The sequence below is a fragment of the Filicampus tigris genome, chromosome 3 (assembly GCF_054856515.1).
Source record: "Filicampus tigris isolate MCC_2025a chromosome 3, RoL_Ftig_1.0, whole genome shotgun sequence".
Taxonomy (NCBI): domain Eukaryota; kingdom Metazoa; phylum Chordata; class Actinopteri; order Syngnathiformes; family Syngnathidae; genus Filicampus; species Filicampus tigris.
Window position 1 is genome coordinate 10,796,475 of NC_141219.1, and position 13,019 is coordinate 10,809,493.

General features: G+C 43.3%; 1 protein-coding gene across 2 annotated transcripts in view; it reads left to right on the top strand.

Moving 5' to 3' along the window:
• The window catches only part of tshz3b (teashirt zinc finger homeobox 3b), a 36,373-nt gene extending 24,915 nt beyond the window's left edge, over positions 1–11,458 (top strand). For both annotated transcript variants that reach the window (XM_086026810.1, XM_086026811.1), the window contains one exon: positions 6,429–11,458. In XM_086026810.1, the coding sequence (XP_085882936.1) occupies positions 6,429–9,952 (3,524 nt within the window). In that variant the 3' untranslated portion in view covers positions 9,953–11,458. The remainder of the gene's footprint in view (positions 1–6,428) is intronic.
• The last annotated feature ends 1,561 nt before the right edge of the window (positions 11,459–13,019 follow it).

The following is a 13,019-nucleotide window of genomic DNA, read 5'->3' on the forward strand; positions in this document are numbered from 1 at the left end:
TATATATTCATTTTATTGCTGGCAATCTTCACTTGGCCACATCTATTTCAACATTTCTGTATCATGTATATGTGTAATATATGCACATAATTGCATGTTGGATTAGATGGCGATAATCTGTTGGCCTGAGTGGATATAACGAGAAGAATCAGAGACCTCCACCAAGGCACACAAATGGAGTAATTAATATTTCATCATATACGAGTGTCTTATCAAATAATCTGTTACGCTACACTAGTTAGCCTTCATTTTGTTTGCATTTCAAAACAATCTTTAGTCAGGCAAATGCATATAACCTGTTTTACACTCACTTTTTAATGCTGTAAAATATCATACATGAAAAAAATGGGGGGTAGAGAAAAAAGTGACCCACTGTTAATAGCAAAGTTATTCTTAAATTTGACCACAAAAGTGATTATGGTCACAGGTACGCTTCAGGTTGAAGGTTTTTTTTCAGTCACAGAAGAAGTTACCTGTCATTAAATGTTAAGGAATAGAAACAGTAACGTGAGGGAAGGAGAATAAGTGTTGCAAAAAAAACCATTGTGAAATTAATGAAAATGTAAACAAAATGGTCTACTCTACTTCTGAATGGCGCAACTGTTGTGCTTCATGATATGAAGTCCAACATTTGTGAGACGGCAGCGAAAAGAAATGTTAACACAATTCTAAGTGAAATTCCAGAATTTTCCAACTTTGGTACATTCAACTTCAGAAGTTGTGGATTTTGTTATTAATTCACCTTTTAATCACTTCAAAATGAAGAAAAAGGGGGATGAAATTAACTTTAAATTTGATTGAAATCAGTGGGATCATTACCATTCTAACATGCTAGCAAATAACAAACACTTCACTTCCTTATTTACTGTGAGATTAGGGAAATTGTGAACAAAAATACAACGTTCGACTGTATGAGTTGGGATTTTGTCGTCCCTTTTAAAATACAGGAAAATGTGGATGAACCTAACTCTAAAACTGATGGGAATCAACATGGGATCATTAGCATGCTAACATGCTTTCATGCTAACAAACATTTGACTTAATGTTACAAAATGTATTTCTTTTTTTGTTTGTTTTTGTCACCCAAATGTCATAAATAAACAGTTTGTGAGTCATCACCTGTTCCCTAAGCAAGTCTTCCTTGGCAGTGGTAGCGTGAGCAAAGTCATAAAGAGCGATCTCGCGTCCATTAGCGTGTGGAAGGCGAGCACGGCATTCTCGTAATGGCCTCCACTGCCTGCTTGACGGGCCCGTAAAGTGATCCTGTCACTTTATTTACGCGCCGCGCTGATTTACTGGGAGGTGGGTGCGCGCTCCCGAGGTGGGATGACATCTTTTGATCAGCGCTGTCCAAACAGATCACGATACTCATGCACACGCTAAGTGCGTGTCAGGATGTGTGTGTGAGCACACTTCCTGTTTGGCTGCAGGTTGATGTTACAAGTATGTAAGCAGATGAAGTGTACTTGTGGGAAAATGCCTCAGAAACCAAGCGGCTGTTATTTTGTTTGTTATGTAGGGCCCCACAGTTATCATGACAACCATAATTACAGTAGCTATAAAAAGTCTACTCACCCCTGTTCAAGTGCCAAGTTTTGCGATTTATATATATATATATATATATATATATATATATATATATATATGTATATATATATCAAATAATCTGTTACGCTACGCTAGTTAGCCTTCATTTTGTTTGCATATATATATGGGGGAATAAAATTCACAAGTGAGATGGGGTTGCACAAGTGTCCACACCCCATCACAACCAGGGGATGCGGCTGTGTTGTTAAAGAACCAATCACATTCCAACATGTTTAATGGGAGTCAGCACACTCACGTCTTTATTTCAAGTGCTTCTAAATAACCAGAAATATAGATCAGATGTTCAAGAAGGCTTTTACTGACCTTTTAATTTTAAGAGTTATCTTTTTTTGCTTGGTGTGTAAACTTTTTATTCATCAAACAGATATATTTTGTTTCTACATTCATATTCTTGTAGGTATGCACCTTTCATTTGCCAGACAGGACATGATATATGTCTTTTTTTTAAATTATTATTAATTTTATGTTTATTAGACTATTTATCAAGAAAATAATAGCCCATTTAATATTTGTATTTATTTATGTATTTATTTATTAATCTGATTTCATATTTAATTTCAAATTCATATTTTATTTGACTTTCATTCATATTTAATTTTAATTTAATTTAGTTGTATATTTCACTTTAGGTTATTGTAATCTTAAGTAAATTTAGGGTTAGGGGTTATGGTTAGGGTTAGGTGTTTCTCTAGTCTATTCAATTAGTTTTATTTTTTATTTCTCTATTTTAGTTCATAGATACAAGAAAAAAGTAGATACTCCAAAAGCTGAACTTGAGAGCACAAGCGGTGACATCACACACACACACGCACACACACACACACACACACACACACAATAGTAGCCAACTAATTTGTCAAATGACAACGATTAAGCGTTATCGATTCTCCCGTTCAATGAAGTTCATTAACACGAGCTTGGGAGGGGATGGGAAAGAACCGCATTAAAGGATTTCATCAAGTGGGGATTTGACAGGGTTGGCTGCTAAATTATGATTGATATTATTATTCATTTGTTGCTGTGTTGTAGCCTGCTATACCGTATAATTATGAAATAATTGTTATGATTTATCTTTTGGTGCTGTAGCATTGTAGCATGTCCAGGTTGTCATTACGTTAATATTGATATGCTTTTAATTCATTTGCTTTTGTGATGTAGCCTGCCAGCTTTTTGAAATCACAATCAAATTAGTCTTTTTTATATATCTTATTTTTAATTGTGTCACTGTGACCAAAACAGTTGACGTTTACGGAAAGGAGCCTTGGCCCACAACAGCAAAATGAAAGCAGCTCACACTCCCTCCTGTAGATAAAAGTCATCTTTCGCTCAACATGACACTTTTTCTGTTAATTAATACAGAACTTGCCTGCTGGCCCAGGTGTGTGTGAGTGTGTGTGTGGGCATGTGGGGGTGTGTGGGGTGTGTGTGTGTGTGTGTGTGTGTGTGTGGATGTGAGAGTGGGGTGTGTGTGCTTGTGTGGCTGTGTGTGTTGCTCTACAATTATCTCAGTGTCCGAGGTCATGGTGTTGCGTAGCTCACAACATGGATGTGAGCCAGCAACCTTGGGGATCATCTTTTTGCGTGTGAGAGTGCGTGTGCATGCAAGTGCGTGTGTGTGTGTGGCCTCAAAGTTGACATAATTCCAAGACCAGTATCCATCCTCGTCCTCCTCTTACTTACTTCCTATATTCCTCCCTTTTTCTCCTTTTGAAAATGTTTCCCATAGAAAATATTAGAAAAACATATTCAACAGAAAAATACGGCAAGGCATGGCTGTTTTATTTATAAAGCACATTTCATGTGCTTCACATAAAGGCAAACAAAAGTAAGACATTTTTAAAAACTTTACAATTTAAGAAACTGAAAAGCAAAGTACAGAACTAAAAAGTAGTTTACTAAAATTAGTAAAACAATGTAGGGTGTGAGAACATGATTTTGGAAAAAAATTATTGTAAAGACGCTCTAAAAGACCTTAATCATAGGTTGGGGGAAACATAGTTTTTAACCAGGATTTAAAAGTATCTGGGCTAACGTCACTTCCGTTGGAAGCTTATTCCATTTGCGTACACCTTAACGGATAAATGCTGACCCTTCATGTTTGCTTTAAAGCATTTCGATGAAATCATAAAAGTTTTTTAATTATTATTATTGTGTCTTATCTTGTGCCATTACATCAAATTAAGTCCCATGGTGTCCTATTTTGGCCCATCATGACCCCAATGACATCCCATTCAGTCCCCTATTATGTACCATGAGGTCCCATAAGGCAGAAAGAAACTTCGATCAGTGCCACCTAACTCTCTCTTTGACCAGCATGGCGGTGGAATGGAGAAGTGGCAGTAAAACAGGCCACGATCCAGATTTCTGTGCATAAGACAGGGCAAGAGGTATTTATTATACTTGGCGTGGTTTAAATAATGTGAGCGTGTAAAAATAAATTGAGCTTTAAACATTTCTACAGAAGTAATGGCTGGAATTTCTGCAGGTTGCGTATTTGAGAGTACTGGCATCGATAGCATTGTTAGTGTCTCAAGTAAGTGAAAAAACATGAAAATTGGCCTTATTATGCTCCATAATTTCGCATAATGTCCCTCGTATAATTTTTAATATATGTAGAATTCTCTGTTTAGCCTCATTGTGTGTCACGATATTCTATTGTCTCACATTATGTCCCATATCATCCTGCATAGTGATCCTTTTGTCATTTGGCAAGCAGAGAGCGTCTCACGTGGAAAGGTGATTACTTTGAGTGCGTTTCAGGTGCTGAAGCGTGGACATGACATAGTTCATCAGTGATTTTAATCACAGATTAGCTGTCACCGATGAGACCAAAAAAAAATCACACATTTGGCATCCGGCTATATTTGAAGCCTTGGTGGAGGTCATCATCAATCTCTTGTTGATGTTTGCCTCATCTTGTTGATTTCTCCTGTCACAATAGTCGTTCAGCTGTCATGCCAGCAGCTGCTTGCCTACAAACAAATGCGCAAATGACGCACACTCGTCATTTAATTTACGCCGTGCGATTGTTTTGACCGCTTGCAATGGCAGGTGCGCGCAGATCGGTCGCCGCGTTTGGCCTTGGCGGCTTCGCGCCCGTCCTGGTAAACAGCTGTCGCTCAGCCCGCGCAACAGATGGTGCGTATTGCAGCACGATGTGTCCACCAAAACATGGGAGGTGCTCATAGAATGAGATACGGGGGAAGGAGTAAAACAGTTCATCAAAGCACACCACAGACATGAGCCGTTTTCCCACAGAGATCCTGCAAAATAGTCCCACCAAAGCAGCACAAAGGTTTCTACCCAGAAAATAATCATAGACGCTTCTATTCGACAACCGGAATCCAACCGTTTCCGGCCACTGATGTATATATTTGTCTTGAAGTTTTTCAGTGGGTAGGTGTGGAAAAAAGTCAGCTTGTCTGTGAGATTTAACGTTGTAAACCACTGTAACGTAGAACAGATCCCTGTAGATGGCGACATTTCATCGCCTCTGATTGTAGATTAGCAGAGTTTTTGAGTAGACTTTAGACAGATCTGCTTGGCTGGATCGGATCGGCATTGCATTTTATGAAAAATCGGTTATTGGTGGTAATCGATCAATCAATGACACCATCGGATCCACAAAATGCGTTCACTCCCGGGACGTTCTGCTGCCATCGTTAATAACCCAAGGTTTCACAACATATACAGTTGCATTTGTGTTCTTTTTTTGTTTTTTCAATGTAATTTTAGTCATCAAATTCGAATATTTTCATAGCAGGCCAGTTGAGTCAATAAGCTTCTGCTTTTCTTGGCGAACAATAAAAATGATAGTACGTTGTGCTTTTTAAGCACAAATCCTCTTGTGAACTTCTTTTATCCCTCTGATGGATTCCCACATTCATAGGCGTACTTTCATTCATCTTGATATTTCCTCGCTGGTCTTCTTAAACAGGAGCTATTTTCATCTAAATTGAAAGCCCGAAGCGCACACACGCTCCCTGGCTGGCTGGCCCGCCGGCTAAACTGTAAATAATAACGCCAAAGTTTTTCTAATCTCTGGTAATTGAAGCAAATGGCTTTTGCGCGGCAGCGGCATGGAGATTTGTCGCACGTAACATTCATTTTTATTTACGAGGCGGGCTGAACAGCGTAATGAGTGAGGAGGCACGCTTAATTGAAACGGCGAGGGTGTCTGTTCGGGAAGGCATTAGAGGCGGCCCACGTATTAATTGACAGACAGGAAGTGCCGTCTCCGAGGTTGATACAAGTAATTTATTACTTCTGAAACCGCCGCTGCCGCTGCAACGTGCTTCATTAATTTCAAATTTAGTTTTAATTTCAAGCTGTTGCCCCTTGAGAGGAAGGAGAAGGTGGCGAGTGATGTTTGATCACCCCCCATCTATCCCTACTTCTCTTGCCGCTAATGCTCTCCAGTGTAGAACAAAGACGGGATTGTGGCAAACAGAGGAACAGAGTGTCTGTAAGCCTTTGTGGCAGGATTTTTTGAGAAAAATGGGTGAGGGTGCGGGGACTAGACCTTGTGGCACAACATATGCAATGTAATTAATTAAACATATTTGAAGGGGTAAAACAGTCTAAATCTGAACTCGGTGTTATCAGTGACAAAACAAAAAGTTATTCACATTAGTGTGACGGTGTGTTTTGGTGTTCAATTCCCACTTAGTGACTATTCGTGCCCATTCATTTACTGGCGACCAATACAGAGTGTAGTCCAAAGTTAATTGAGATAGACCAACATACTGTAAACAGTACTGAAAATGGATAGATGGACTTTACGTTGTGTGTAACAAATGTGCCTCTCTGCTTCATCGTAGCATATGTCCCCGAAGATGAGAAGGAAGCGGCACTGCTGGATGAGGATCTAGATGGAGAGGACTCTGCGCAGGAAGCAGAGGAACCCGCTGCCAAATTCCTGTGCAGGGACGGGAATGATGGACCAGGGTCTGGACCCGACCTCCGTGACTCGCCCAATGCCGCCGACTTCTCGGGCCAGGAGATGGACAGCGAGTCTCACCTGAGCGAATCCAGCGATGGGATGTCAGACTTTGAGAGCCCGCCGCTCAAAACAGAGGAGGACATTGTACTTTTTAAAGACCCAGCCAATGTTTTGTCATTGTCCTCTACAGCCATGACAGCCGCAGACAATGCTGCCACCCCAGGGAGTGGTGACGAAGCTGTACTTTCAGGCTCCATGCTTTCCAGCTCCGGCTCTGTGGCTGACAGTCTGGAGAAGATGAAGGCCATATACACCTCTTTCTTGACCAACTCTTACTGGTCTACTCTGAACCTAAACCTGAGCCAGCCACCCCAGGAGAAGCCCCCTCGCAGTCACAGTAGCAGCAGTAGCAGCAGTAGTAGCAGCAGCTGTGGTAGCGCTGGATACGACTGGCACCAGACAGCAGTCGCCAAAACCCTCCAGCAGTCGTCGCAGAACCATCCAAACCGACTGGCCCTGGTCCAGCACCCCGCAGTGGCTGTTTCTGCACCATCTGCCGAGCCGGGCCTCTTCAGCACTGTGCAGCTCTACCGGCAAAGCTCCAAACTCTACGGCTCCATCTTCACCGGTGCCAGCAAGTTCCGCTGCAAAGACTGCAGTGCAGCATATGACACCCTGGTGGAACTCACAGTTCACATGAATGAGACCGGACACTATCGGGACGACAACCACGAGGTGGACAGCGAGGGCACCAAGCGCTGGTCCAAACCTAGGAAGCGCTCTTTGCTGGAGATGGAAGGCAAAGAGGATGCGCAGAAGGTTCTTAAGTGCATGTACTGTGGGCACTCCTTTGAGTCCCTCCAGGATTTAAGTGTCCACATGATTAAGACCAAACACTACCAAAAAGTGCCCCTGAAGGAGCCCGTGACTCCGGTGGCCGCTAAGATCATCTCGGCTCGAAAAAGACCTCCTGTAGAGCTTGATGTCCCAAGCTCGCCGGACTCCAACGGAGGGGCCACGCCAAAACCGGCCTGCCTGGCCGATTCCAACGAGCTTCTCCAGAGGACGGCGCACCCGTACATCACGCCCAACAATCGTTATGGGCACCAGAACGGCGCCAGCTATGCCTGGCAGTTTGAGTCACGGAAGTCACAAATCCTCAAGTGCATGGAGTGTGGCAGCTCGCATGATACCTTGCAGGAGCTCACCGCTCATATGATGGTGACTGGGCACTTCATCAAAGTCACCAACTCTGCAATCAAGAGAGGCAAACCCATCATAGAGACGCCCAGCCCGGCACAGACGCCAACCATAGAAGAGAAGGTCCAGTCGGTTCCTCTGGCTGCCACCACCTTCTCACCACCACCCGCTCCAGTTCCACCTCCCACGAGTGTCTCACCAAACGCCATGGCAGTGGAGATCAAAAAGGAGGAGAAGGAGGAGGAATGCACTAAAGAATCCATTGTTAACAATAACTCAAACAAGATGTCAGGAGTTGAAGAGGAAACCGAGGAGAAGTTTGACATCTCGTCAAAGTACACATATCTGACAGAGGAAGATCTGGATGCAAGTCCCAAAGGAGGTCTGGACATCCTCAAGTCTTTGGAGAACACAGTGACCTCCGCTATCAACAAAGCCCAAAATGGAGCTCCGACCTGGGGAGGCTACCCTAGCATCCATGCCGCATACCAGCTGCCCAACATAATGAAACTCTCCCTTGGAAACTCCGGGAAGAACTCTCCACTCAAGTACATGTTCCCTGGGGCGGAGATTCTGTCACCCACTGGCAAAAACCAGCCAATGGTGTCTCCTCCCAGCTGCCAAACATCACCATTATCCAAAAACAACTTCCACGCCATGGAGGAGCTTGTAAAGAAGGTGACAGAGAAAGTGGCAAAAGTAGAGGAGAAAATGAGGGAGCCGGGTGGCATGGCGAGGTCTTCCCCCATGAGAACCACGCCATCACCATGCCCCAGCGAGACAGAGGATTCCCACCGAGGAGACTCCCCGAAGGACACTAAACCGGGAGGCTGCAAAATTCCTGAGATTGTGACGAGTAGTGGACCAAATCACAAGGAGACAAACGGGGACAGCAGTGCGAAGGAACACATGGCGAATGGCGTGGAGTCTACTGTGGCGTCGCCTCAGCCCGGGTCCCTCTGCGGCAGCACGGCCATCATCACTGACCACCCACCGCCGGAACAGCCCTTCGTCAATCCGCTGAGTGCCCTTCAGTCGGTCATGAACGCCCACCTGGGCAAGGCCGCCAAACCGGCCCTTCCCTCCCTGGACCCCATGAGCATGCTCTTCAAGATGAGCAACAGCCTGGCTGAGAAAGCGGCGGTGGCGGCATCCACACCACCCGCTCAGGCCAAGAAGTCCGGCAGCGACCACCTGGATCGCTACTTCTACCAGCCAAACCACAGTGGCAACGACCAACCTATGGATCTCACCAAAGGCAAGCATGCTGAGAAAAGTGTGTCCCCTTCCCCCACAGTGGCTATGACCAAGGCCTCTGCCGCAGTAGCCTCCTTCATGTCCTCGCCCCCCCTTAAAGAGAATGCCTTGTCTGACATCTCCGACATGCTGAGGAACCTCACAGAGAGCCAGGCCATCTCTAAGGCCTCCACACCCACAAGCTTGTCGGAGCGCTCCGACGTGGAGGGCGCTACCCAGGAGGAGGCAGAGGAGGTGTCGCCCGCTCAGAAGCGCAAAGGCCGCCAGTCCAACTGGAACCCACAGCACCTCCTCATCCTGCAAGCCCAGTTTGCCTCCAGTCTGAGGCAAACCACAGACGGCAAGTACATGATGTCGGATCTAAGCCCGCAGGAGAGGATGCACATCTCGCGCTTCACTGGCCTCTCTATGACCACCATCTCCCACTGGCTGGCTAACGTCAAGTACCAGCTGCGCAGGACCGGCGGCACCAAGTTCCTAAAAAACATGGACTCAGGCCACCCGGTGTTCTTCTGCAGTGACTGTGCCTCGCAGATCCGCTCTCCGTCCACGTACGTCAGCCACCTGGAAGCACATCTCGGCTTCCGGCTGCGGGACCTGGCCAAGCTCTCCGGGGAGCAGCTCCTGGGTCAAATCTCCCAGCAACGCCTCCACAAAGGACTCTCCGACAAAATCCTGGCCCACTTGCATCCGTCCAGCCGCCCTTTACCCTCGTCCCTGCCGTCCTTTCCCGTGGCCCTGCCCTCATCCTTGCCCGCCCCTGATTCGGCAGCGGCGTCCCCCAACAATAATGAGGACGAGGGCGGCGGTGGGGCGGCACACCAGTGCAAACTGTGCAACCGAACTTTTGCCAGCAAGCATGCCGTCAAACTGCACCTCAGCAAAACTCACGGGAAGTCCCCAGAAGACCACCTCATGTACGTTTGTGAGCTGGACAAGCAGTAATGTGGATTACGTGACTTTACCAACTTGACCATACTTGGACCCATGAAAAGCTGCCACACAAAGGACAGCAGAGGTTTTTAGTCTTGTTTTGCTTTGTTGTGTGTTCAGAACATTCAACAAACCTCCAAGTATGAAGGTTTAAAGAAAAGAAGAAAAACTCTACAAATGAAGTGGTGTGTATTTTGTGTAAATGAAATTGCTTTATATTTCCACATCACCACATGTGGAAAAACTGCATGCGTCAACAAAAAACTTTACATGTGCTTTTTAAAACAAATTTTCAGTTGTCACAGTTTTTTGCTGTTACGTACGCATGAGGATTACGGCCGCACTGAAAAGCAACAAAAAACTCTAAATTTAACAGACTAAAGTGTGAAATATAATACAACAAAAGTTGTGATATTGTGAGGAAAGAGCTGTTTGGTCACGAGAAGTGCCAATATGAGAAAAGGGACATAAATGTCGAAATTAAGTTGTCTGACTTGAATCCTTGTTTGGTGTTTGTTAAAGTTCGGTCCTCATCTTAATGCTTGTATATGACATTCGTGTAAAATTTGTTGGGTTTTTTTGCAGTGTTTTGAGTTTACTCTCACTTTTTTTTTTGCAAAAATGTTGACTTTTGTTGTTTTACTGCCATAAAAAATGTTTCCTTAATTATTTAACAAATTTTTGTTGTTGTTTTCAGTCTGGCCCTATTGCTCTTAGTACACAAAAGCATGTCAAATGCTATCTTTTAAACTCTTTGAATGCAGAAAAAGGACAGTTTTTTTATTATTATGATTATTATTATTTCACATTGGCACCTTTCTGTATTCATCGTTAAAAAAACATTGTTTGTTCAGGGACCTCCTTTTCTTCAGGTCTATGTAAAATATGTAAATATATAAAGAAAAAACATGAACTATTAAATTCTGTCTAAATTATACATGCTTTCTATATTTTTTAATTTAAAGACAAGAAAAAGAAGACTGACTGCTGGTGCCCAGTAAACAAAGACATTAATGACATTGTTTTGCACAAGACTTTTTTATGTGTGTTATTTAATCAAATGATGAAAAAAAAAAAAGAGAAGGTAGGCAGGAACACTTTTTTTTCAATTGGTATTATTATAAATGGAATTAAAAGTTGTTCTCAAAGGGTTAAAGAATCTTTTTATCACTACACGTGGAAAAAAAAAATTGGGAACGGGGAACGGTCACTTTATGTCATTTTATTATTTATAAGCATTTTTTTGACTCAGCCGTGTGGAAACAATGCAGCTTTATCTTTGTGGAATTGGGGGGACATGAACAGTAACCATGTTGTGATGCATTTACAACCCCCCCCCTTCACTAAGTGACGTGTAAATACAAGGTGTAAAATATGAAGCATGTAAAGAGCCCACACACACACAAACGCTGTCCTTTTGTTTCTCTTAATGTTGTACTTGACAATGAAAACATTCACATTGTTGTTATTGTTATTATTATTATTATTATGATAACCTTGTTTTCTACTGCAGCATTAAAAAATGAACCTGTTTTTTTGCAATTATGGTTTACGAGTGCTGTGTTTTCACCAAGATGTTGAAACATCCAAGCACACGCACACGCACACACACCCACACACGCACACACACGCACACACACGCAGTGAGTGCGAGTGAAAGTTTAGTCAGACTCGCCGATGGATGGCCGTTTAAAATTAGAGGCGGACCGGCCTATAGACGGTACTATTTTTCCCCCACTATTTTTTTTCCCCCAGAAAAAAAAAAAAAGCTACACAAAGCCTGGACCAGGTGAAAGCTTCTGTCTGTCTATCTGCGCAAATAGTACACACACACACTCACATACACCCAGTTGTGTGGAAGGACTTCATTTGCAGTGACAAGGTGTCACAGTGTGTGAAAATGTCAGCCGTCATATTTAAAGCTCTCATTAGCCTCAAAGAAAATACGCCCGAAATGTAACTCTATTTCTCTTTCGCTCTCTTTCTGTCTGTGTCTCTCAACTGATAACGCGACAAAAACAATTTGAGATATTAGACTAAATGCGTCATCCTCACGAGAGATGCTCATTTTTAAATGCAGTTATTTATGTCTGGCTGCAATTGGCTAGCAACCAGTTCAGGGTGTACCCCGACTACTGCCCTGAAGACAGCTGAAGTAGGCTCCAGCACGCCTGCGACCGTCGTGGGGTTAAGCAGTTCGGATAATGGATTGATGAATTTATGTTCGGAGATTAATACATGTCTTTTGATCATTTTTAAGACACAGGTTTTGCTCTGAGCAACCAGAGGATGGAAAAATGCTGCCATCATCAAGGCCCAACTCTCTGTATTTTTAAAGCGTCATCATTTTTTTTTTCTATTTTAATGAATGGTAATGCCATTAATCTGTTCCAACTTCTCAAAAACCAACAACCTATGTAAAGCGTTTTTGATAAGAAAAACAACACTATAACATTTGACTGTCTAAAAACATATGCAGTAGCAATTTAGAGTGTCCAATCAACTTACCATGCATGTTTTTGGAATGTGGGAGGAAACCGGAGTACCCAGAGAACATTCAAACTCCACACAGGATGGGCGTGGCCTGGATCGAACCCACGATCTCTGAACTGTGAGGCGGACATGCTAACCATTCGACCACCGTGCCGCCTCGTTCAAGGTCAGTTTTAGAGGGTTTTTTTTTCTTGTCGCAAGGATATTTTGAACACGTTCAAAATTCACTTGCTTCATGAAAAGTACAGGTGAACACCTGACAACTTTCGTTACCTTCGAAAACACTCACAACTGTTCGCAGCTCAGTGGGATATGGGCTTACGATGCAGTAATATTAGTTGTTTTTTGCAGAGGATAAAGACTATATGCCTGTGAGTTTTTTTTTTATGTTGATGCCCATTGCTTAAAGGGTTACAACACAGCCACACCGATGCGATTAGTTAGCCTCTCTATGGTCTTTCACATTACGTGTGAGCAGAAAAGATAACAGAAAATTGGTGCTTGCTGTGAAATGAGTTTATTTGAGTTAACTGTCACTGTACGGTTAGTTTAAGAACATTTGTAATCTGATTGGTTCAAGAAACAT